Raw genomic sequence first — 26,156 nt, 5'->3', positions numbered from 1 at the left:
CTTCTCCTTCTCCTGCTTTGTGGGCATCATTTATTTTCATTTTCAGAGTGCGAGGCAGCTGCTTAGAGGAGCCCATAGCTGCTGATTGTTGGGACAAGGTTTGAGGAGTCAGGGTATTTATAAAGCTTTGAAATTTGCATCACCTGGCCTTTCCTAATGATGACTAATGAACAAACCAAAGCCCTAACAAGCTAATTAAAATCTGAGACCAAGGTAGAAGTTATCTGAGAGCTCAAATCTCTTGGGGTGCCCAAGCTTTTGCATGGTGCTCCTTTCCTTTTTTCCCCCCACACTAAAATTGTACAAAACAAAAATAATACACTAATCTTGCTTAAAATGTTGAAAAGAATGTTTCATCTTTAACTTAATGACTTTTGGAGATCAGTTCATCTTCTACTCACTTAACTATTCACACTAACAGAAACTTTGACCAAGGGTGCCCAAATTTTTGCAAGCCACTGTAGATGTTGTGTTCGACACATACAAGGAGAACTCTTATCAAGAATAGTGAAAGATCTCTACAGGGTGAAGAGATTGGTCATGAGTTGCAAGGTATCACAGGCACACAGATAGTGAGGCAGTGGAGGAGCTTCCTGACCAAAGTCAGTAACAAAAAGTCTCATTAGCTTCATAGTCCATGAATGGAGAAAGACAGAGTACAGAGCAAAGCTACAGGAGAAGATTCTGTATGCAGCTGTGAATGACAAATGTTACAGAATCATATCTCAAGACAGTGAGGAGGTGCTAGCTCTTCAGTGTCAACAAGAAGCAGATGGCCGCCTACTTCTCCATGCTGCCCATGCCACAAGAGAGGGATATCAATCTGTAGTGATCTGCTCAGAAGACACAGATGTCTTTATCATGTCTTTAGCATTTTGTGACAAGATTGAGGCCCCATTGTACCAGAAGTGTGGCACTAGAACCTGAACAAGGCTTGTAGACATCAGGAAGGCTGCTGCCACTGTTGGCATAGAGGTTTGTAGGGCTCTCATCGGGTTGCACACATATACAGGATGTGACACTGTAAGCGCTTTTGCAGGTAAAGGGAAGACAAGTGCCCTAAAACTTCTGACCAGCAACAGGGAAACTCAGGACACATTCTTAAGAGTTGGGTCAGGAAATGGGACCTCTCTCCGGAACTGATGGACAAACTGGAGGTATTTACATGTCTCCTGTATGCCCCAAAAGCATCGATCACCAAGGTCAATGAGCTCAGGTATCACCTTTTCTGTGCCAAAAAAGGTGAAATCAAAAGTCATCAACTCTAACCATGCAAGGACTGCTTAACAAAACATGCACAGCGAGCCAACTACGAGGCTGGTATATGGAGAAGATGTCTGGAGAAGGACCCACAAGTGCCAAGCCCTGTTGGCAGAGGATGGAAGATGGAGAAAGAAGAGGAAGCTGAACAGTTGGTGGTGCACTGGATGGAAGGCCAGCCAGCACTCAATGCCGTCTGGGATCTACTGGCCTGTAACTGTCCAAAAAACTGTTCACTCCCAAGATGTATGTGTGTTGCAAATGGCCTCAGGTGTACTGACATGTATAGACCGACAGACTGTGAGAACCAGGCATCCACCTCAGAGAGTGTGGAAAGTTCAGATGAAGATGTGGAAGACTTGGAAAATTATTATGATTATTAATAGGTTATGAAAGTATGGAAAACAGAGTATGGAAAGCAGTCTTTGATTAAATATATTCATTTTACAACCAAATGGCGCCTAGGTTATGTCCATGTGGAACCTCACATTTGAATTATTGTACTGTAACTCTATATGCTATGACAAAAGCTTAAGATTGTTTTGATTTGATACGATAATACGTGGACAATTCTGATTTGATGGAGAATGGATGTGAAGGCACAGAGGAACATCTGGAAAAATTTCTGAAACGCTTGTTCGCTGCTGTCGTTACTGCGCGGTTGGGAATCTTTCGGAGGGTAGGCCTCAAAATCCCCAGCCTTGCCTGCTTTTGGCGACCGAGAGAGAAGTCAAATCGCTCAGACAGAGATGGCGCTCAGTACTCGGTGTCGGAGAGCTGATCAGAGCTCAAAGTTTTCGGATGACTCAGAGTCGTATCGTGGTCGGCATGGCAGGGAGAGGTTTTCTTCCTTCTCCCGTCTGTGGGACATTTGAGAAACTGTGAACTTTACTGTGCTCATGGATTTCTTCCAAGTTATGGTATTGTGCACTGTTGTAACTATATGTTATAATTATGTGGTTTTGTCAGTTTTTTTAGTCTTGGTTTGTCCTGTGTTTTGTGATATCACATCAGAGGAAATAATGTACCATTTCTTAATGCATGCATTACTAAATGACAATAAAAGAGGACTACGGGTCTTCATAATCTAATACGCAGAATATCATGACATTGATAAAACTCCAGAAATCTCTCCAAATGAGGCTTTTTTTTACCTTTTGGGGGGTGGGGCAACATTTTCTGCTGTACTGACATACGGAATATGGAATATATACAAAAAGTGATTACTTATTTGAAGTAACAAAGCTACCACTGGTGCAATGCTATCACACATTTTCTAACTCTAGAGATGTACACTTTGCCAAAAATCACTATGAGCATTATTCCCCTCACATGGCACCAACCAACCCTACTGGCTCACAGGCCTGTTTCTGAGCATTCTATAACTGTAGTTGTGAGTGAAAATCCCAATTTCTGAGATACTCAAACCACCCCATCTGGCACCAAACATTCCATAGTTAAAGTCACTTAGATCAGATTTCTTCCCCATTCAGATGTTTCCTCTGAGCAACAAATGAACCTTTTGACCATGTCTGCATGCTTTTATGCATTGAGGCAGTGAGAAAAGTCAGGATCAAACTAGGGGCTTCCTCCCAAAGTCAAAGTAAAATTTATTAACAAAGTACGTTTATGTTACCATATACTACAGGAAAATACAGAAATACAATAGAATTTCCAAATAAAACTAGTCATTAACAAAGAGTGACAAATAACCAATGTGCAATACAAGACAAATTATGCAAATGAGTAAAATGTAATACTGCCAACACGAATTGTAGAGACCTTGAAAGTGAGTCAGTAGGTTGTGGAATAAGTTCAGCGTTGCTGTGAGTGAAGTTATCCATGCTGGTTCAGGAGCCTGATGGTTGAAAGGTAATGACTGGTGGTGTTGGACCTAGGGCTTCCGTACCTCTGCCCAATGGTTGTACGAGAAGGGAGCACGGCCTGGTAGGGGTCTTTTATGACGGCAGTGCTCCATGTAAATTTACTACATTGGTGGGGAGGGCTTTGCTTGTGATGGACTGGGCTACATTTACCAGTTTCTCTAGACTTCTCCATTCCTGGGCATCAGTGTAATTGTGCTGCCTCAAGATACTAAAGAATAACGATTTTTATGGTTACGAAACTCAGAGTGTTGTGATGCTATGTTCATTCCACACTAACATAAGGAAGCGAATGTTGGACAATATCAAAGCAAAATGAAGGAAGACTCAAAGCTGCAGAAATGTGGTTTTTGAAAAGAAGGATGAAAATATTGTGGAAGGACAGAGTAACAAATGAAAAAGTGTTGCGAGAAGCCAGAATAAGAGAGCTGATATCATCAATCAGGAAACGGCAGCCAGAATTTCTGGGATGGAACCGAGGAAAGAGAAGCTCGAGCATCTTGCAGTAATGGGAAAAACTGATGGAAGGAAAAGTCGTGGTTGACAGCGCATGATATTAACCAGTTACATCAAGGGATGGACAGGTAAAAGTTTTCAAGAACTTATCAGAACTTCTCATATTAAAGACCATGATCGCCCACATCACGCAATGAGGATGATGACAAGTTTTCAGTATTGGGGGGGGGGAAATGATGGGGAAAGGGGAATAGACATTGGTTTATTATTTTTATGTGTACTGAGATACAGTGGAAAACCTTTGTCTTGTCTGCATTCAGACAGATCGTGCCATTCATCCATCATGTAAAAAGCAAAGAGATTGCAGAATGTATTGTGGCAGCTACAGAGAAAGTGCAGTGCAAGGAAGGAATGAGATGAAAACCAGAACAAGGTGGACTGGGAGGTCAAGAACTCATCTTCAGTGTTTGACTTTATAAACGTTGCAAGTGTAAACTCTGACAAACTTCTATAGATGTGTGGTGGAAAGGATAGTCCGGTTGCATCACAGCCTGGGATGGGAACACCAATGCCCATGAACGGAAAAAGTAGTGGATATAGCCTAGTATATCACAGATAAAGTCCTCCCCACCACTGGACACATCTCCATGAAATGCTGTTGAATGAAAGCAGCATTCGCTATCAAGAACTCCCACCACTCAAGACATGTTCTCTTCTCACTACTGCCATCAGGAAGGTACAGGAGCCTCAGGACTCGCACCATCACACTCAGGAACAGTTACTAACCCTCAGCCTTGAACCAGAGGGGATAACTTCACTTGCTCCATTATTGAAATGTTCCCACAACCAATCGACTCACATCCAAGGACTCTTCATCTCATGCTCTTGATATTTATTGTTTATTTATTTATTATTTCTTTCTTTTTGTACTTGTACAAGTTGTTTTCTTCTCCACTCTGGTTGAATCCAAGATTGGTATGGCCTTTCATTAATGCTATTAAGGTTATTATTCTAAGGATTTATTGAGTATGCCCCACAAGAAAATGAATCTCAGGGGTGAATATGGGGACATATATCTATTTTGATAACAAATTTATTTTGCACTTTGATGGGAGGTCTTTTTAAGAGTCAGGTAACAGTGGGATAAGTGTCCATGAGCCTGGTGGTACATGGTTTTGGGTTTTTCTATCTCCTGCCTGATGGGACAGAGGAGGGAGAGGGACAGGAGGAGGTAGAGGGCATGGAAGGAGTGGAAGGGGGCCTGCTGTTATCAGCCACTGTAAATTCAGCTGCTTCTGCCGCAGATCTGGGAGGCAGCAGTGAGTTTTGAAAACACATCTTCAAGAAGAAGGTGTTAGAAGTTTGGAATTTGTCAGCAAGCTTGATGGGCTGATTTATAGGTGCCACAGTAGCACAGCATTTGTGCGACACTATTACAGCTCAGGACGTCGGAGTTCAGAAATCAATTCCAGAGCCACCTGTAAAGAGTATGTTTCTGCCTGTGACTATGGGATTCCTCTGGGTGCTCCTGTTCTCCCACAGCCCAAAGACAAGCAGGTTAGTAGGTTAATTAATCATCGTAAAATTGTTCTATGGTTAGGCTAGGGTTAAATAGGTAGGTCACTAGTTGGTGTGGCTCATTGGACTGTGTAGTATCTCTAAAATAAAAACTAAACAAACAAATAAATGGAAAGGTTTTTAAAACAAAAAGGGTCTCCCAACCATCTATCAGGGATATTTATCAGGAGCACTGCAAATGCAGGGCCCTCAGTATTATTAAGGATCCCACACTCAATCCAGCATCCTCTTTGATTTTCTACTACCAGGCAGGAGACTCTGATGGATTAAAAGAAGAATGGTTCGGATGGAAAATAACTTCCTCTCTCAGGCCATTAGGCTTCTGAACTCCCTGCTGCTTCACATTCAACATGTCACTGGATAAAGGCTGATTTATACTTGTGCATACTAGCTTACGCCATAGCCTACGCAAATGGGCTACGCCGTATTTATACTTGTGCGTTGGTGTGTCTGCGTTTCTCTGCAATTCACCGCCAAAACGTTAGTTGGCGGTGGGGTTTCTATGCCACTGTGTTGAGATTCTTCGTGTTGAAACTCAACACAAAGAAACTCAAACTTCAAACAACGGTGACTGAAACTGAAGGAGGGTGAATTTTCTGTGCTTGTCCAGCCACTGAGAGACATGGACGAGGAAATGCATTTCAAATACTTTCGGATGTCGGCAGGTAGATTTGACGATTTGGTTCATCATCTCCAACCATTTATTTTGCATCAGTGTATGCGCAGTATACTCAGAGACTGGCAATCACCATTCGAGTTTTAGCTTCGGTCAAAAGGCTGTAGCAGCTAGCTACAAACTGGCATCAAGCACAGGGTCCTCCATAATTTCGGAGGTCTGTAAAGCTTAATGGAAAGCGTTGCAGCCAGAGTTCCTTCCCTGGCCTTCAGTCACCCAATAGAAGCTATTGCAGCATAGGAGGAAATGTATTGTTACCAAGCGGACCAATCATAGCTGTTGCGGTCTGTGTCACCGCGACGCATAGTTACATTTTGGGAGAGGTGCGCATTAGGCTACAGTGTAGAGTACAGCGTAGGGTACACGGCTACACCATACCTACGGCATACATTTGACACACAAGTATAAATAGGCCTTAACTTGTATGTAACCTACAATATTTAATTTATGCACTTTACTTTATCTATGCATAATTCATTCGTAGATTTAATTCTCACCTTCCTAAGTTATTGTGTATAATGTGTATGACTGTGTTTTAGACTTGACTTGAATGGGTCTAATTTAAGAAATCGAGGGGATTAACTCTAAATGCAAGGTGGATACGGTGATATAAGGAATCTGGGGAAAAGGGAACATACATAGAGAGGAGCCTCACTGGCAGAACAGGACTGGAAGTGACCGATTTTCCTCAGTTGTACTAGAGTTAGACTAAATAGAACTGGGTGGGAGGTCACGGACTCTTAACGTTGCCACAACAGACAAATAGCGAGGACAATTTTAATCCTCTCTCACTAAAAGCACCAGCTATTAACAGAGACACTGTGCACTGAGGGGCTTCACAGGCCCCCTGTTTGGCATGGCCGCCTGTTTCACCTGACAGACTCCAGTGCTGTGCAGCACAGGATGTGTCAGTGGACAGCATGTGGCACTGACACATTTATAAGAGCTGCTCTGTGCTCCCACACCTTCTGCCTGCCTCACTGATATCTATGTACCGTGGACAGCATTCTAACTGGTTGTATCATTGCCTGGTATGGGGAGGGGGGGGATACTGCAGAGGATTGAAGTATGCTGCACAAAGTTGTAAAATTAGTCAGCTCCATCATGGGCAGTAGCCTCTGCAGTATTCAGGCCATCTTCAAGGCACGATGCCTCAAAAAGGCAGCATCCACCATTAAGGACTCCCATCACCCAGGTGGTGCTCTCCTCTCATTTTTACCATCAGGGAGGAGGTACAGAAGCCTGAAGGCACAAACTCAACAATTCAGTAACAGCTTCTTCCCTCTGCCATCTGATTACTGAACGGACATTGAACCCATGAACACTACCTCACTACTTTTTTTATTTCCATTTTCACACTATTACACACAGATAGATAGATACACACACACACAACAAATTTCATGGCATATGCCAGTGATATTAAACCTGATTCTGATTATTCTGCATTGTTATTGCTTTACCTCAATGCATTGTGTAATGATTTGATCTGTACTAGCAGTGTGCAAGACAGGTTTTTCCACTGTATCAGAATCAAACTCAGTTTATTACACCAGCATGTGTCGTGAAATTTGTTAACTTGGTATCTTGGTACGTGTGACAAAAATAAACAAATTCCAATAAAGGGGTGCTCATTTAAGACCAGTACTAGGAAAATAGAGCATCTCCACTCCATCCAACAAAAGCGGATCTTTCCAGTGGCCAAGCATTTTAATTCCGATTCCCATTCCGACATGTCAGTACATGGCCTCCTCTTGTGCCAAGATGAGGACACTCTCAGCATGAAGGAGCAACACACTTTATATTCCATCTAGGTACATCCCAATCTGATGGCATGAATATCGATTTCTCCTTCCAGTGAAAAAAATTCCCTCCCCCTGCCCTCTTCCTCTAATCCCCATTCTGGCCTCTTACCTCTTCTCACCTATCACCCCCACCCCCCCCTTCCTTCCCTTTCTTCTATGGTCCACTCTCCTCTCCTGTCAGATTCCTTCCTCTCCAGCCCTATAGCTCTCCCACTCAACCTGGCTTCCCCTATCGCCTTCCCTTCCCCCCTTTTATTCTAGTGTCTTCCACTTCCTTTTCAGACGTGAAGGAGGGTATTGGCCTGAAACATCGACTGTTTATTCATTTTCATAGCTGCTGCCTGACCTGCTGAGTTCCTCCATTATGCGTGTGTTGCTATTGGAATTCCAGCATCTGCAGACTTTCTCATGTTTAGGACAAATTTGTCTTCTTGGGAGGTTTGCGAATTGTTGGAAACGTAGGTGGCCAAATTTACTTCAAAGCAGATTGCTGGACTACATGGAAATAAAACAGGCCACTAAGTGGAAGCCAATCATTACGTTAACCTTGTCAGTATAATCCACCCCCATTCCTCTGTCTTTTTTTCTTATAAGAGAACAGCAGGGACTCACTGAAAAGGATGCAATATCCCAAAGTTCAGCAGGGTTTCAAAGTACTCAGATATACAGCATTATAGACCAGTCAACAGAGAGCTGACAGCAGTCGAGAACAGCTACATCCCTTCAAACATTCGGTTCTTGAACCACGCAGCAAAATCCTAATCAGTACTCTTTAGCAACACTATTACTAAATTAATCGCTCTGCACTAAACAAGGCCCTTTTTTCCCCCCTCTTACTGTGTTCCTTCTTTTTAAAGAAACAATGTATAATGTATAATTTGCCTTCTTCTTGGGAATGTGTCTTATCTGATGCTGCTGCAATTTTTCCCTGTACACACACGTACTTTTATGTCTTATAATAAAATTGGACCCTGACTCAGTTTTGCACGATGTAGCTGAGGCCACAGCAATTCCAGGTTCCAGTCAGTGCCAAGTGACAGAAAGTTGTAAAATTAGTCAACTCCATCATGGGTACAAGTCTTCGTATTATCCAAGACCTCTTCAAGGAGCAGTGCCTTAGGAAGGCGGCTTCCATCAATAAGAACCCCCACCACCCAGGACATACCCTCTTCTCATTGTTACCATCAGGAAAGCCTGAAGGAACACACTCAGAGATTCAGGAACAGTTTCTTCCCCTCTGCCATCCATTTCTATATGGTCAATGAACCCATGAACATTACCTCACTACAATTTTTTTTTAGCACTACTTTAATTTGACTATTTAATAGACATATATACATATACACACACATACTTACTGTAGTTCAGTTTTTTTGTATATTAATTTATCATGTATTGCATAGTATTGCTGCCGTAAAATTAACAAATTCCATGACATATGCCAGTGATGTTAAATCTGATTCTGATTCTGAAGTAATTCACCACAAATCAGAGTGGATTCTGGTTAAATGGTCCATCGGTTAATCAGGTCAGTTGCTTATTTGGGACAACTATTAAAGGACAAAAACTGAGAAAATAGCCAGGATTCCCTTCATTTATTTGGGACACTATGCAACGTAATTGGAACAGGAGACCATTCCCAAACAGTTTCTAACTAGTGTCAGTCACATGAACTTGTGTGGCTGTTAGACACTATATCGGGCTTAGAGTGAAGAGTTTTTAAATAGCATGAGTTGCATGCGTTTGTGTTCAAAAGTAGTAATTTTTGTCACTGATTGTTAACAATAAATAAGCAGCAAGACAATTTAGATCTGTTTTGCTCACTGTGGTTTCAAGCCTTGGAGATACCAGAAATGGATGGGAGTGAAAACGATTTCACTACTTCAACAAGTTAGGCTACAAAGAAGGCATCAACAATCGTTTTGAATGTTACAATGAAAATGAAGATTTGGAGGATACAACTTTTGAAAGCATGTGTGAAGGCTGTCCATTATTTGCTCTAGGTGTCTGTGCTGATTTTGTTCATTTACAGTCAATAAAAGTACACAGCAGTGTACAATCGATGAATTCCTCCATCGATAACTATTAGGAACTAATAGTTTTACAGTACTGTAGCAGTATTGGTAATATTCTAATTTGTCCTGAATTTCATTTAAATAGATAATTTGCAAATTAAACTGTAGTTCATCTTTTTTTTATTGCCTTTAAACTATTTCCATGAAACTTCAGCTAACTGAGGCAGCTGCTTAATTGGGCCAATTAACTGGAATCCACTGTATTGAGAACACCCCAGGTGCCATAAGACAATGGAACAGAATTAGGCCATTTGGTCCATTGAGTATCTGACCTTTGATCATGATTGATGTATTTTTCCTCTGAACTCTAGTCTTCTGCCTTCTCCCTGTAACCTTTGACACCCTCACTAATCAAGAACCTCTGCTTTAAATATAGAAGAAATAATATTATAAAGCACAGTGCAGGGCCTCCAGCCCACAAAGTTGTGCCAAACTTTTAACCTTCTCCAAGATCAAGCTAACCCTTCCCTCCCACCTTCCATGCATCCACCACTCTCTGTGTAAAACACTTACCTCGGAAATTCCCCCATACTTTCCTCCAATCACCTTAAATTTACGCCCCCTCATATTAGCATTTTCCACTCTGGGAAAGCTTCTGGCTGTTCACTCGATCTTGCCTCTCTTGTACACCTCTAACAAGTCACCTCCCATCCTCCTTTGCTCCAAAGAGAAAAGCCCTAAAGCTCATTCAACCTATCCTCTTAAGACATGCTCCCTAATCCAGGCAGCATCCTAATAAATCTCTTCTTTTTCCTCTCTATATTGCGACCAGAACCAAATACAATATTCAAAATATATTCTAAGAAAATATACCCAATGACTTGGCCTCCACAGCCATCTGTGGCAATGAATGCCAATATTCACCACCATCTGGCAAAAGAAATTCCTCCTCATCCTGGGTACCCTTGGGCAGAGCAGAGAAAGTTGGCTGTAGATTCAGTGTCTGATGTAGATCTATGGGCAGGCAGTGCACGTGTGTACATGGACACCGAGCAAGAAGGGGAGTACTGAATGGTTCATTTTCATGACATTGAAATGTAAGATGCTGTAGGCCTGTTTCCCTTGTTTAATGGTACGACAGGCAGCATGGAAGCTGCATTGCCTCGGCTGTAGCGAGGACTAGGCCTCAAGCTGCAGGCTTGCCTGCTGCTGCAGTCTGGGAGAGAGAAGCAGGGGTAGTGTAATGTGGGTTCCATGATCAGTTGGAGGCTGGCCTCTCCCATAGGTGCTAACCTCCAATGTTCGATTGGACGAATGCCAGGCTGGATTGCACTGGCTGCATACTGCCACAAATTTGTACCATCAATCTGTGGGACATGTTGCTCAGGATCTTGGACTATGTATTTGTTTATTTTGCATGACCTCTTTTTTTTGCTCATTATTTTGAATGTGTTTTGCATGTTTTTCAGCTTGGCCCCAGAGGAATGCTGTTTCGTTTGGATGCATCCATGTATGATTGGATGATAATTAAACTTGATTTGATTACAAAGTTTTGGGCAACCTGGAGAAGCAGCGGCAGCCCATGGAACATAGGACTCTGTCACACGAGCAGTGGCACAGGAATGTGTAGGAACCATCAACTGCACACTTCCAGTGAGGAAAATTTCTAAGGACAGTCATGTGAAGCCATGTTTTTTTTGAAATTAAACCAGTAAAACTCCCTCTACAAATGAGACCTTGGGACTAATCCGACAGGATGATCAACATCTCCTCCCATTAACCAACCCCACTAGCATCCACATCAGCCACTCCTTTCCATAGCCCCTCAGCAACGCTCATGCCACTTTACGCTTACACTCCAGTCTTTATACGTATACTGATACAGTCACTGGCCTATCGTGTTTCCATAAGCCCTGCTGCTACCTGGAAGAGTTCCTCTTGCCAAGGATCACAAGGTCACTTTATTATTATCTATCAGAGTCACAGATACTCCTGTATGTGGCATTTCTTTATATATACATTCTTCTAGGGTGCATCACAACCTGGTATGGAAGTTGTCCTGTCCAAGACGGGAAGAAGCTGCAGAAGATCGTGAACACGGCGCAGCACATCACACAAACCAATCTTCTGTCCTTGGACTCACTTTACACCGCACGCTGTCGGAGCAGTGCTGCCAGGATAATCAAGGACACGGCCCACCCAGCCAACACACTTTTCGTCCCTCTTCCCTCCGGGAGAAGGCTCAGGAGCTTGAAGACTCGTTTGGCCAGATTTGGGAAAAGCTTCTTTCCAACTGTGATAAGACTGCTGAACGGATCCTGACCCGGATCTGGGCCGTACCCTCCAAATATCTGGACCTGCCTCTTGTTTTTTTTTTGCACTAACTTACCTTCCATTTTTCTATTTTCTATTTATGATTTATAATTTAAATTTTAAATATTTACTATCGATTTGTAATCCAGGGAGCGGGAAGCACAGAATCAAATATCTCCGTGATGATTGTACGTTCTAGTATGAATAGTTTGGTGACAATAAAGTATAAAGTATATATAGAATCAGTCTGTGTGTAAACTAAACTTGTGTATATATGGCTACACTCAAACAGTTACTTGTACATTGTGTTTTATAGGATTGCTTTTATATTTATAAGTTATTGTTTTTTTTAAAGCTACATTGTATTCAGAGTAACAATCATTTCATTCTCCTTTACATTAGTGTACTGAAGAATGACAACAAACAATTTTGAATCCTACATTGTAAATGGGAGTTTGCTCCTTAGTGTTCTCTCATTCTCACCACCCCCTCTTTCTTTTTCACTCACTCCCTCACTGTGAGAATACATGGATAACTGATACAAGGTTACTGTTCTCTCACCCTGGATAACAAAGACCATCAGGCGATTAAATACAGAGCTTGCTCGGGGAATTCTCTGAACTAACTTAAAGGCAGACGAACAGGTGAAGTCAAAGTTGTTCAGAATCAAAATGACCCCGTTATAGGAAGGACATGCAGGCCTTGGAAGCGGGTGCAGAACAGGTTCACTAGGATGCTGCCTGCGCTATAAGGAGATGTTGAGCAAACATAGAACACTAAATCAGGGGGTTGCTGGATGGTGCGGCTCGAAGGGCTGGGGTGGGGGGGGGAGTGGGTGTGGTAAGAGGGGTTGGGGCCAGGAAAGGTGGTACAGAGAGAGAGGGTGAGTGAGAGATGGAGGGGGAGGGGGAGAGAGGAGGGGGAGAAAGAGAGAGAGGGGTATGATGGGAAGGAGGAAAGGCCTGGGGGAGAGAGGGAAGACACACACAGAGGACAGTTTCGAGGGTAAGTTGAAAGGAGATGCACAAAGTATCTTTGTGTTTTTTCAAACAGAGTGGTGGGTACCTGGAACGATCTGCCAGGGTGGTGATGGAAAGAGATACAATAGTGTTGTTTAAGAAGCTGTTAAATAAATGAATATGCAGTGGATGAAGAGATATGAATAATGGGCAGGCAGAAGAGACAGATTACAAAAAGGTCTGTTCTACGTTGTAAAATCATTCAGAAGGCAATTTAAAACCTGGAACAATCACTCAGGTTCAGCTGGCAAGTGCCTTCTCTGTTCATTTTCCACTACATCCGCTCCAACTCTCAGCACCTGCTGCCCTGAAGTACTGCAGCCTTCCCCCACCCAATACCCACACCACGGGTGGGAGGAGGGTCACAGGTGTGACCGAAGACACATTTATTTTACTGAAAGATCAGTCGCTCGCCTCACCTGGGACAGCGTGGAGTCGCCACATGCTTTCCTTGCGTCCTGCAAAAGAGAAGAGACAAGAAGGGTTAGGACTAGTTGGCAGGGGCAAGATTCTCCCTCATCTGATCCAGCAACACCTCCAACAATGGAGGCACAGAAGATGGAAGACAACAATAAAAAAACTGCCAGAGCAACTCAGCGAATAACAAAGGGTTGTGACTTCAATCACTGACAAGATTTGGTATGACACCAAAAACACTCGAAAATTTCGATAGATGTACTGTGAAGAGAATTCTAACTGGCTACATCACCATCTGGTATGAGGTGGGGGCTACTCCATAGGATTGAAATAATCTGCAGAGAGTTGGAAACTAAATCAGCTCCACCATAGGATTAGCTTCCATAGTATCCAGGACATCTTCAAGGAGCGATGCCTGAAAAAGGCAGCAACCATCATTAAGGACCCCCATCACCCAGGTCATGTCTTGTTCTCATTGCTACCATCAGGGAGGAGAGCACAGGAAACTGAAGGCACACACTCAGTGATTCAGGAACAGCTTCTTCCCCTCTAATTTCTGAATGGGCATTGAACCCATGAACGCAACCTCACTTCTTTTTTTTTCACTTTTTGCACTATTTCGTTTAACTTTTAATAATACATTTGTACTTACTGTAATTTACAGTTTTTATTATGTATTGCATTGGACTGCTGCTGCAAAGACGAAGAATTTCACAACATCTGTCAGTGAGATTAAACCTGATTCTGATTCAATTCCGTTCTTCCCACAGAAGCTGCCTGAGCTACTGAGTTCTTCAAGCAGTTTGTTACTCCTCTCCAAAAACACACGGGGGAAGTGTTTCATTGCTTAGTTCCAAATTAAACTGAATTTATTATCAAAGTAGTTATACGTCATCATCCACTACCCTGAGATTCAAATTTTAGCAGGTCACAAAGAATGAAGAAATACAATAGAAATGATGAAAAATTAAATTTCACAGTTCAAAGTAAAATTTATGTCACCACATACAACCCTGAGATTATTTTTCCTGTGGGTAAACTCAGCAAATCTATACAATAGCAACTGTAAACAGGATAAATAAAAGAGCAAGAGCATAGAAAACAACAAATGCAAATATAAACAAATAGCAATAAAAAACGAGAGCATGAAATAATAAGATAAAGAGTCGTTAAAGTGAGATCATTGGCTATGGAAACATCTCTATAGTGGAGTGTAGTTATCCTCTTTTGTTCAAGAGCCCAATGGTCGAGGGGTTCCTGAACCTGGTGGTGAGAGTTCTGGGGAACTTGCACCTTCTACCTCATGGTAGCAGCGCGAAGCAAGCATGGCCTGGGTGGTGGGGATCTCTGATGATAGATGCCTGCTTTCCTACAACAGTGTTTAATGCAAATATGCTCAATGGTGGGGAGGGCTTTACCCATGATGTACTGGGCCAAAACCACTACCTTTTGTAGGAATTTCCATTCAAAGGCATTGAAGTTTCCATACCAGGCCATGATACCTTCAGTCAATACATTCTCCACTACACATCCATGAGAAACAAGTGAAAATCTGCAGATGCTGGAAATCCAAGCAACACACACAAAATACTAGAGAGTCTCAGCATGTTAGGCAGCACCTATGGAAAAAGAGTACAGTTGACAGTTCAGGTTGAGACCCTTCAGCAGGACAAATGTAGAAGTTTACCAAAGTTTTAGATGTCAAGCCGAATATTCAGAGGCTCCTAAGGAAGTAGAGGCTTAATGCTGTGCTTGCTTTGCAGCAAGAACAAGGGTAAAGGAAGGCAGAATGTAGTGTTATAGCTACAAAGAATGTGCAGTGCAGGTAGACCAAGGCAAGGGAGATTCTGAGGTCAAGAGTCCATCTTCTCATACTAGAATGTGCTTTTGGGCTTTCGTATCTCCTGCCTGATTTTGGAGGTGGAGGGTGGGGAAGAGTGTTGCTTATATCATCAATATGATGATAACACACCATTTAAATTTCAATGATTTACAGTAAGTAAAATTATTTGGTCTGCATTGCTTAAAGTCAGCAGTATTCTCCCTGACAGAATGACAACAGACCAAACAGAAACCACGGGTGGCACAGTAGTGGTCAGCACAACACTCTACAGTACAGGAAACTCTGGTTCTATTCCCACCGCTGTCAGTATGGAGTTTGTATGCTCTCTCCTTGGCCGTGTGGGTTTATTCCAAGTACTCCAGTTTCCTCTCACAGTTCAAAGACGTACCAGTTGGTAGGTTAATTGGTCTTTGTAAACTGTCCCATGATTAGGCTAGGGTTAAATTTGCGGGGAATTGCTATGTGGTGTGACTCGAAGGTCCAGAAGGGCACTGTGTCTCAGTAAATAAATAAATAGAAAACAAACTGTTGGAAGAACTCAAGGGGTCAGGCAGCACCCGTAGAGGGAAATGGACAGTGGACGTTCGGATTGAGAGATCGGCTGTCCGTTTCTCCCTCACAGATGCTGCCTGTCCCTTGAGTTTTTCCAGCATGTTGCTCCAGATTTCAGCGCCTGCAGCCTCGTGTCTCCGGTGCGGTACAAGAGTCAAATTGAAGCTCTGAACAAGGGATTCCATTCAGCCCAATGACATAGAGTAAAGGAGCTGGACACTGCTTCAATAATGGGCTCCAGGTTTCAGCATCTTATCTGATGAAGGTAAATTTTAAGAAACGTTGACCATCCTTTTTCCTCTGCAGATGTTACTCAACCACCAGCAGTTTAATTTTTTGCTCTGAATTTCAGCATCTGTAGTCTTGTGTCTATAAATATTATGCACTGTGTTTGGAAATGCAAAAGCCCTCTGAAGCCCAGCAGCCACCAAACCCCAGTCAAGGAATGGACGATAAACACCAGGGCCATTGTAAAATTCAGTGGGTCTCTGAACAGAACTCCTTCCTCCAATGTAGCTCGACAAGTGCCCTTGAAATTAGAGGCACATAGAACATCGAACACTACAACACAGTACAGGCTCTTTGGCCCACGATGTTGCGCTGATCTTTTAACCTACTCCAAGATTAATCTAACCCTTCCTTCCAACATAGCCCTCCATTTTTCTATCTAAGAATTTCTTAAATAGCCCTATACCACTACCCTTACCCCTGGAAGGGTGTTCCACCATTCTCTGTGTAAAGAACTTAGCTCTGGCATTCCCACACCCCCCCCCCCCACATACTTTCCTCCAATCAATGTAAAATTAATTAATTATGTGCTGTTATACTTGGCATGTCTGTCCTTGACCATGATTGTTCTTGGAAAATTTTTCTACAGAAGTGGTTTGTCATTGCCTTCTTCTGGGCAGTGTCTTTCAAGCCATTACCAATACTCTTCAGAGATTGTTGGCTTGGCATTAGCGGTCGCATACCAGAGCTTGTGATATGCTCATACGACAAACCACCACCTGCTCCCATAGCTTCACGTGACCCTGATCAAGGAGGCGGCTAAGCAGGTGCTAAACCTTGCCCGACGATGACCTGCAGACTAGCAGAGGGGAGGAGCACTTTACACCTCCTTTGGTAGAGACATATCTCCCCTAAAATTAGGTCCCCCAATTCTAGTGTAGATCCCTGAGGGGGCCTTTTGTCAACAGGAAACAGCACCCCATCTCAATCTTATTTAGAAGTACTTCAGATCATTGTTTGCCTGTCAGAATCACACAGCATGGAAACTGGCCATTCAGCCCAATTATTCCACGCTGACCAGGTTCCATCTAAGCTAGTCTAACTCACAAGTTTTGTGGCCCATTTCCCTCTAAACCAGAAGTTCACAACCTTTTTTATGCCACAGACCCCTACCATGAACCGGGAGTCCATGGACCCCAGGTTGTGAACACCTGCTCTGAACCTTTCTTATTCATGTGCCTATCCAAGTATTTTCTGAAACATTATTAATGTACCTGCCTCAACCATTTCCTTTTGCAGCTCGCTCCATATACTGACCATCCTCTGGGTGAAAAAGTTGCTCCTCAGGTATTTATTAAACCTCTACTCTCACTTTTAAACCTAAGCCCTCTAGTCCTTGATTCCCCAACCCTGGGAACAAAAGTGTGCGCATTCACACTATCCCTCCGTAATTTCTCTGAAGAAACTGCCCTCATCTTTGTCCTTAGGGGAAGTCTTTATTTCTGAATTCTAGACTCTTGAGTTAGAGGAAATCATCTGTCAGAATCTAAACTACTTGACTCAAAGAACTGTACACATTTCAATGATATCTCCAACACTTGCAGGCTGCCCCCAGCATAATCCTTGGACTGTGTTGGATATCGACACAAGGTGGCGCCAGCGAACAACGCAACCAAATGCCACATCCTTCAGTCAGTTAACAAAATAACTACTTTTACTTCTTTTTTCAAATATGATTCTGCTACTATTGGAACCTGTGATTTACATTTTGAAGTTGCGTTTTCAGGCCGATTGAGAGATCTGGTGCTTTGCTGTCTGTGAGGAAGTTTGGAGCTGAGTGTGCAGTCTGGAAGCAAGGCACGAACAAGCCCATGATCAACTCCATTTCTTGCTGATCAAAGTGGAGAGCAACGTTGAAACCAACGACGACGAACATGGAAGATGAGCAGGCGATTTGACCAGTCTCTCTCCCTTGCCACCTCCTCCCCCCCACCAGCTCCTGTTCACTGCTGATGGCGGAGGAAGGTGCCTACACCTGACCAGTTAGTCTCTCACTGTTCCCAGCAGAAGCTGCTGGAGTCTTGGTTTAATCGATGCGGTTTGTGGATTGGATTCTGAGGCTTATGTTATGACATGTTTCTGTTTACTCTTTTTTAAAATTGCTACTTTGTGCGATTTTGCAGTCAATGAGCAGCACAGCTCTTCCGTGCTTTTCACTCGTTTTTTTTTGCCATTTGTGCAATTTGTTCTTTTTGTTGTGTGTGTTCTGATGTTTGAATGGGTCTCATACTTGTCTGTGGGAAGACAAATCTCAGGGTTGTATACTGCATACATGCTTTGATAATAAGTGCACTGAATTTTGAAAACAACACATTTCACTATATTAATACAGACAAAATGCTGGAGGAACTCAGGTCATGCAGCATCGAGGGGCAAAGAAAGAATTGACATTTCAGGCTAGACTCTTCATCAGGACTCAGCCTAGATGAAGGGTCTTGGCCCGAAACGTCAACTCTTTGTTCTCCTCTATCGATGCTGGCTGACTTGCTGAGTTACTCCAACATTTTCGCTGTGTTACTCTGGATTTCCAGCATCTGCAGAATCCTGTGTTTATATTTCGCTGTATGTTTCAATGTTTTCTCTTCTATCTCCAATTTTGATGTCCAGAGAACATACAGGCAATCCAGACTGAAGGAACAACCCTTACCAATGGGGCTACATGAGGGTAAAAGAATGCAATCATCCACCAAGTTGTCCTTGAAAGAATTCTGCAATATTTTTACCCTGTTTTTTTTTGGGAAAAAGGAAATATTCCGGGATTCAGAAATCAGTAATAGACAGACTAGATGCTGGCACAGTCACAGGATATTCAGCATCATAAATCAATTAGACAAACTCTGCTCCCTCTCAAAACCTCCATCCCATCTCCATTTACAGACTGGAGATTCACAGCCCAGGAGTATTTACATTTTCACATTGGTAGTTTAAATAGAGAAATCTGATGCTGTAGGAATTCATTCTGTGTTTGAGCTGCTCAGGACTTTAGTTTTAAACAGTGAGGGGCCTCAGTGGCACAGTTAGATTTTCCCAAGAGCCGTCTGTTCCCTTCCCCGCTGGTTCCCATCGCCACCTAATAAACACTTCACATCTGCCAGGGAAAGGACAGGGGAAAGCACAGGTAAGGGTACAGGATGAGAGGCAGAGGGAGGGAGAGAGAGCAGTAGGGAGAGGGAGGGGGGGAAGGGGATGGGGAGAGGGGGAGGGAGAGGAGGGGGGAGAGGAGGGGGAGAGGAGGGAGAGGAGGGGGAGAGGAGGGGGGAGAGGAGGGGGGAGAGGAGGGGGGAGAGGAGGGAGGGAGAGGAGGGGGGAGAGGAGGGGGGAGAGGAGGGGGAGAGGAGGGGGGAGAGGAGGGGGGAGAGGAGGGGGGAGAGGAGGGGGGAGAGGAGGGGGAGAGGAGGGGGGAGAGGAGGGGGGAGAGGAGGGGGGAGAGGGGGGGAGAGGGGGGGAGAGGGGGGGGGGGGGGGGGGGGGGGGAGGGGGGGGGGGGGGGGGGGGGGGGGGGGGGGGGGGGGGGGGAGGGGGGAGAGGGGGGGAGGGGGGAGGGGGGGAGAGGGGGGAGAGGGGGGAGAGGGGGAGAGGGGGGGAGAGGGGGGAGAGGGGGGGAGGGGGGGGGGGGGGGGGGGGGGGGGGAGAGGGGGGAGAGGGGGGAGGGGGGGGAGGGGGGAGAGGGGGAGAGGGGGGAGAGGGGGGAGAGGGGGGGGGGGGGAGGGGGGAGAGGGGGAGAGGGGGGAGGGGGGAGAGGGGGGAGAGGGGGGAGGGGGGAGAGGGGGGAGGGGGGAGGGGGGGAGGGGGGGAGAGGGGGAGAGGGGGGAGAGGGGGGAGGGGGGGAGAGGGGGAGGGGGGAAGGGGGAGAGGGGGGAGGGGGAGAGGGGGGAGGGGGGAGGGGGAGGGGGAGAGGGGGAGAGGGGGAGAGGGGGAGAGGGGGAGAGGGGGAGGGGGGAGAGGGGGGAGAGGGGGAGGGGGGAGAGGGGGAGGAGGAGGGGGAGAGTGGGAGGAGGAGGGGGAGAGGGGGAGGAGGAGGGGGAGAGGGGGAGAGGGGGGGGGAGAGGGGGGAGGGAGAGGGGGGAGGGAGAGGGGGGAGGGAGAGGGGGAGGGGGGAGGGGGAGAGGGGGGAGGGTGGGAGGGGGAGAGGGGGGAGGGGGGAGGGTGGGAGGGTGGGAGGGGGAGAGAATGACAGAGGGTGGGAGGGGGAGAGAATGACAGAGGGTGGGAGATGGGGAGGGAGGGAGACAGGGAGGGAGGGAGAGGGGAGAGTAGCACAGGAGGTAAAAGGGAAGGGGAGGAATGGGGAGGGTGATGGAGAAGGCAGAGTAAGGTGGGAGGAGGAAGAAGAGAAAGGAGATGGGGTAAAGGGGAGAGAGGGTACAAGGGGGATGGAGGATAAGCATCAATTCCTTCTCCCTACACAGATGCTGCTCGACCTATTAAGTTCTTCCAGCAGATTACTTGTTGCTCCTTTCAACAGGACTTTTAGAACTTTATTCCTTGTGGGTATCAGAGACCAAGAGGTGATGTTATAGAGGTGTATAGAAACATGAGGGGCATAGATTCAATGCATGCAGTGTTACTCTCCAGGGTTGGGAAATGAAGAACTAGAGGACGTAGGTTTAAGGTGAGAGAGAAAAGATGTAGTCAAAAGACGGCGACCTTTCCCCTTACACGAAGTGCAGTCCATGTATGGAATGAGCCGCCAGAGGAGATGGTTGAGACAGGTAAGGTAAGTTGTTACCTGATTGGAAAGGGTTTGGAGCATATGGGCTAAAGCCTGGCAAACAGGACAGGCTTGGATAGGCAACTTGATCAGTTTGGACCAGATAGGCCAAAGGGTCTGTTTTGGTGCTGTAAGACCATCCCAAGTCAGACCTCATGGACAGGACCAGGACCAAAGTTCAGTTTAATAACGCCTCTGCCGTCTTCAACGTAACCTCATTCATTCCCACAAAGATACCAGGGCTGTTGGAGCTGACCACTGCTTACCCTTATCTGGTTCCGTAGCTGCTCTGCCTCCTGACGTAGCTGCTCGAGCTCACTCATTGTCTCCAGTCAAGCACACGTCACTGATCCACCACCAGTTGGCCAATCAGAAATCTGCCCGGGGGGGAGACAAAATATGAAACTTGTGTTAGCAACCAGAGGGATACATGGGAGGAAATCAGAGTCAAACCTGAAACACAAGAGTTGCTCGAAACTTTGAGTAACTGCTACCAAGATGAAGCCAAACTCAGGTTGGAAGAGCAACTCCATATTCCCCATAGTCTCCAACCTGATGGCATGAACATTGATTTCTCCAATGTCCAGTTATTACCCTTCAACGTTCTCTTTTTCCACTCCCCATTCTGGTTACCCTCTAAACCCTTACCTTCTCTTCCATTTGGTTCCTCCCCTGCCCCCCAATGATCCACTGTCCTCCCCCATTACATTCCTTCTTCAGTCCTTTACTTCCCTTTTAAATTTGCTGATGACACAACTATAGTTGGCAGAATTTCAGATGGCAACAAGAGGGCATACAGGAGCAAGATATGTCTTTTAGTTGAGTAGCATAGCAGCAAAAACCTTACGCTCAACATCAGTAAGACCAAAGAGCTAATTGTGGACTTCAGAAAGGGTAAGACGAGGGAACACACACGAGGGTCCTCAGAGGAATCGGAAGAGTGTCAGTATCTTTAAGGATCAATCCTGGGCCCAACCTATTGATGCAGTTATAAAGCCGGCACCACAGTGGATGTATTTCATTAGGAGTTTGGAACATCACCAAAGACAACTGTAAATTTCTACAGATGTACTGTGGAGAGCATTCTAATTGGCTGCATCACCATCTGATTATATATATACACACACACACACACACTTACTGTAATCCAGTTTTTTCCCTCTATTATTATGTATTGCATTCTACAGCTGCCATAAAGACAACAAATTTCACAACTTATGCCAGTCATATTAAACCTGATTCTGATTCTATCTATCACCTTCCAATTTATCACACTACCCCACCCACCTTCCCCCTCACCTGGTCTCAACATTTTACCTGCCAGGTTTTACTTGCTCCCCCTTCCCTCCCCACCTTCTTATTCAAAATTTTGTCCCCTTCTTTTCCAGTCCTGACGAGGGGTCTTGGCCCAAAATGTTGATTGTTCATTCCTCTCAATAGACAATAGGTGCAGGAGCAGGCTATTCAGCCCTTTGAGCCAGCACCGCCATTCACTGTGATCATGGCTGACCATCCACAATCAGTACCCCGTTCCTGCTTTCTCCCCATATCCCTTGACTCCACTATCTTTAAGAGCTCTATCTAACTCTTTCTTGAGAGCACCCAGAGAATTGGCCTCCACTGCCTTCTGAGGCAGAGCATTCCACAGATCCACAACACTCTGGGTGAAAAAGTTTTTCCTCAACTCTGTTCTAAATAGCCTACCCCTTATTCTTAAACTGTGGCCTCTGGTTCTGGACTCCCCCAACATCGGGAACATGTTTCCTGCCTCTAGTGTCCAATCCCTTAATAATCTTATATGTTTCAATCAGATCCCTTCTCATCCTTCTAAATTCCAGTGTATCCAAGCCCAGTCACTCCAATCTTTCAACATACGACAGTCCCGCCATCCCGGGTATTAACCTGGTGAACCTCTCCATGGATGCTGCATGGCTTGCTGAGGTTCTCCAGCGTTTTGTGAGAGTGTCCAACCAGAAGCAGTTGGAAAGAGCATCTGCATTTACAAAGTGCTTCTCACCCACAGGGTAACTTTCATTACACACTGGTAGAACACAGCACAGGACCAGGTCCCATGGCCCACAATGTTGTACCAACCTAATTAAATTAGTAATCAAATGCTGAACTAGACTAACCCCTTCTGCGTCCACAATGACCATAACTTTCCACTCCCTGCACCCTCGTGTGCCTTCCCAAGAGCCTCTTGAACCCCGCTAGTTTTTTTTTAGATTATGAAGACACGCAGTCCTCTTTTATTGTCATTTAGTAATGCATGCATTAAGAAATGATACAATATTTCCTCCGGTGTGATATCACAAAACACAGGACAGACCAAGACTGAAAAAACTAACAAAACCACATCATTATAACATATAGTTACAACAGTGCAACAATACCATAACTTGATGAAGAACAGTTCATGAGCACAGTAAAAAGTTCAAAGTCTCTCAAATGTCCCACTTCTCACGCAGACAGAAGGAAGGAAGGAAAACTCTCCCTGCCATGCCCGACCACAGTCCGACTCTGAGTCGTCCGCAAACTTTGAGCCTCTGATCAGCTCTCCGACACTGAGTACCGAGCATCATCTCTATCCGAACGATTTGACCTCAATCTCGGTCGCCAACAGCAGGCAAAGCCGGGGATTTTGAGGCCTTCCCTCCGGAAGAATCACGATCGCGCAGTTTTTAAAGATACTTCCAGTGAAATACCTTCAGAAGCATAGTTGCCTTTGCAAATTTGGCAACATGACAGCATTTTAACAGAGCAAGTCCAGAACTGTTAATAATTTGTTTATTGATTGATTGAGATACAGCACTAAATAGGCTCCTCCAGTCCTTCGAGCCATGCTACCCAGAAACCCCCAACTTAATCCTAGCCTAATCACAGGACAATTTACAATGACCAATTAACTTAGCAGCTGGCATGTCTTTGACCTGGACAGGAAACCCACACAGTCATGGGGAGAACGTACAAACTCCTTACAGATAAAGGTGGGAATTGAACCCAGGCCACTGGTACTGTAATGCGTTGTTGTTTACCCAATACTCAAGCGAGCAAGGCCTCAATTTGACATCTCATAGAGTCATAGTCACACAACACAAAAATAGGCCCTTCAGCCCAATTCATACATGCTGACTGCGTTGCCCTATGAACATATCCTAACAGCCCATGTTTGGCTGATAGCTTTTTAAGTCTCCCCTGTCCATCTACTAATACGCCCACCACAACCAGTATTTTTGGCAGGTCATTCCAAATACACATCACCCTTTGCATGAAGAACCTGCACTCTTCCCCCCACCCGATGTCACTTTTAAACCTCTCACCCATGATCTTAAACCTATGCACTCTTGTTTTTAACAGCCCCATCCTGGGGAAAAAAAAGACTATGTGCTTTCACTTTGTCTATGGGCCTCACGATCTTACATACTTCTGTCAGGTCATCTGTTCGATCTCCTACCATTCCAGGGAATGGCACGATAGTGTAGTGGTTAGCATAACGCTTTACAGTACTGGTGACCCAGGTTCAATTCCCACCACTGAACATGTGGGTTTCTTCTGGGTGCTCCAGTTTCCTCCCACAGTCCAAAGATGTACCAGTCGGTAGATTAATTGGTCATTGGAAGTTGCCCTGTGATTAGGCTAGGTTAAGTGGAGTGGCTTGAAGATTCCGCGCTGTATCGCAATAAAAAAAATATGAACTCCTAGTCTGTGGTACCTCTCCTGCAGGCCATAAGATATAGGAGCAAAATTATGCCATTTGGCCCATCAAGTCTGCTACTTCATTTCATCAAGGCTGAGCCATTTTCCTTCTCTGCCCCAATCTCCTGCCTTCTCCCCATATTTCTTCATGCTCTGATTAATCAAGATTCCAGCCCAAGCAATATCCTGGTAGATTATATTTGCAACATCGTCATAGTCTACATAAATCTAGACCTAGTCATTTTACACAAACCTCTATGTGACCCAGTCTTAGTCTAAGCCATCTCTCCTTGTAACTCAGGTACACCCCTCAACCACCTAGTCCAGGCAAGATCCTGGTGAATCTCATATGCAACATGGTCCCAGTCTGCACAAACTGAATGCAGTCTTCTATGAGAGCTAGTCCTACTCCAAGCAACTTCTTGTAACTCCACACTCACCCCACCAACCACCAAATTCAGGCAACATCCTAATAATCTCAATCGCAACGTAGTCCTAGTCTACGTAACCTGTACGCAATCTATTTTTTACCCAACTGACCAAGCAACCTCTCCTATAAAAAGTAGTGGATACAACCCAGTCCATCACAGATAATGCCCTCTCAACCTTTGAGTACATCTACGTGAAACGCTGTCATAGGGAAGCAGCATCCATCATCAGGGACTCCCACCACCATATACTCTTTTCTTGCTGCTGCCATCAAGTAGAAGGTACAAGAGCCTCAGGACTGTCACCACCAGGTTCAAGAACCGTACCTACCCCTCAACCATCAAGCTCTTAAACCAAAGGGGATAACTTCACTCGCCCCATCATTGAAATGTTCCCATAACCAATGGACTCACTTTCAAGGAGTCTTCATCTTACATTCTCAATATTTATTGCTTATTTATTTATTATCTTTTTTATTTGTATTTGCACAGTTTGTTGTCTTCTGCAATCTGGTTGAATGCCCAAGTTGGGTGGTCTTCCATTGATTCTGTTATGGTTATTATTCTATAGATTTATTGAATATGCCTGCAAGAAAATGAATCTCAGGGTTGTATATGGTTACATATATGTACTTTGGTAATAAAATTTACTTTGAAATTTTAACTCAGGCACACCCACCATACCACCAAGTCCAGGCAAGATCCTGGTGAATGTCAATCGCAACCCGGTCCTGGTCTACCTAACCTGTACACAATTTCTGTGTGACCCAGTCCAAGTCTAAGCAACCTGTCCTTGTAACTCAAGCTACAACCCCCCCTCCACCTCCCCACCAAATCCAGGCAACATCTGCAACATGGTCCTGCTCCACGTAACCCTGTACACACCTAGCCATAGTTCTTGTTGCAACTCTCTACACGACCTAGATCGAAGCAACCTCGCCTTGTAAATCAGGTACATCCCCACCCCAGCACCACCACCAGGTCCAGACAACATCCTAGACTTAGTGCTTGGTGGGGGAGGTGCACCTGAGTTGGGGAGGGGAAACAACATTTAAACATCTCATTTAAAACACAGTCCTGACAATGTTACGCCCCCTAGATACAGCCTGCATTCAAGCGTCCACAGGGGAAACCCAAATTCACAGCTTTGGGCTTAGAATGAGTGACAGCCACTGAACACAGGGCAGAGGAAAAGCACATTCAGCATGTGAATTAAT

General features: G+C 44.8%; 1 protein-coding gene across 4 annotated transcripts in view; it reads right to left on the bottom strand.

Annotated features, from left to right (window-relative positions):
- Positions 1 to 26,156, bottom strand: part of LOC134346932 (guanine nucleotide-binding protein G(I)/G(S)/G(T) subunit beta-2) — a 155,519-nt gene that overhangs the window by 26,062 nt on the left and 103,301 nt on the right. For all 4 annotated transcript variants that reach the window (XM_063048803.1, XM_063048805.1, XM_063048804.1 and 1 more), the window contains 2 exons: positions 21,082 to 21,192; positions 13,425 to 13,463 (listed from right to left, as the gene is read on the bottom strand). In XM_063048803.1, the coding sequence (XP_062904873.1) occupies positions 13,425 to 13,463; positions 21,082 to 21,138 (96 nt within the window). In that variant the 5' untranslated portion in view covers positions 21,139 to 21,192. The remainder of the gene's footprint in view (positions 1 to 13,424; positions 13,464 to 21,081; positions 21,193 to 26,156) is intronic.

The sequence above is a fragment of the Mobula hypostoma genome, chromosome 5 (assembly GCF_963921235.1).
Source record: "Mobula hypostoma chromosome 5, sMobHyp1.1, whole genome shotgun sequence".
Lineage (NCBI taxonomy): Eukaryota > Metazoa > Chordata > Chondrichthyes > Myliobatiformes > Myliobatidae > Mobula > Mobula hypostoma.
The sequence above is the reverse complement of the archived record's forward strand: the minus strand, read 5'-3'. Positions and strand labels throughout refer to the sequence as shown.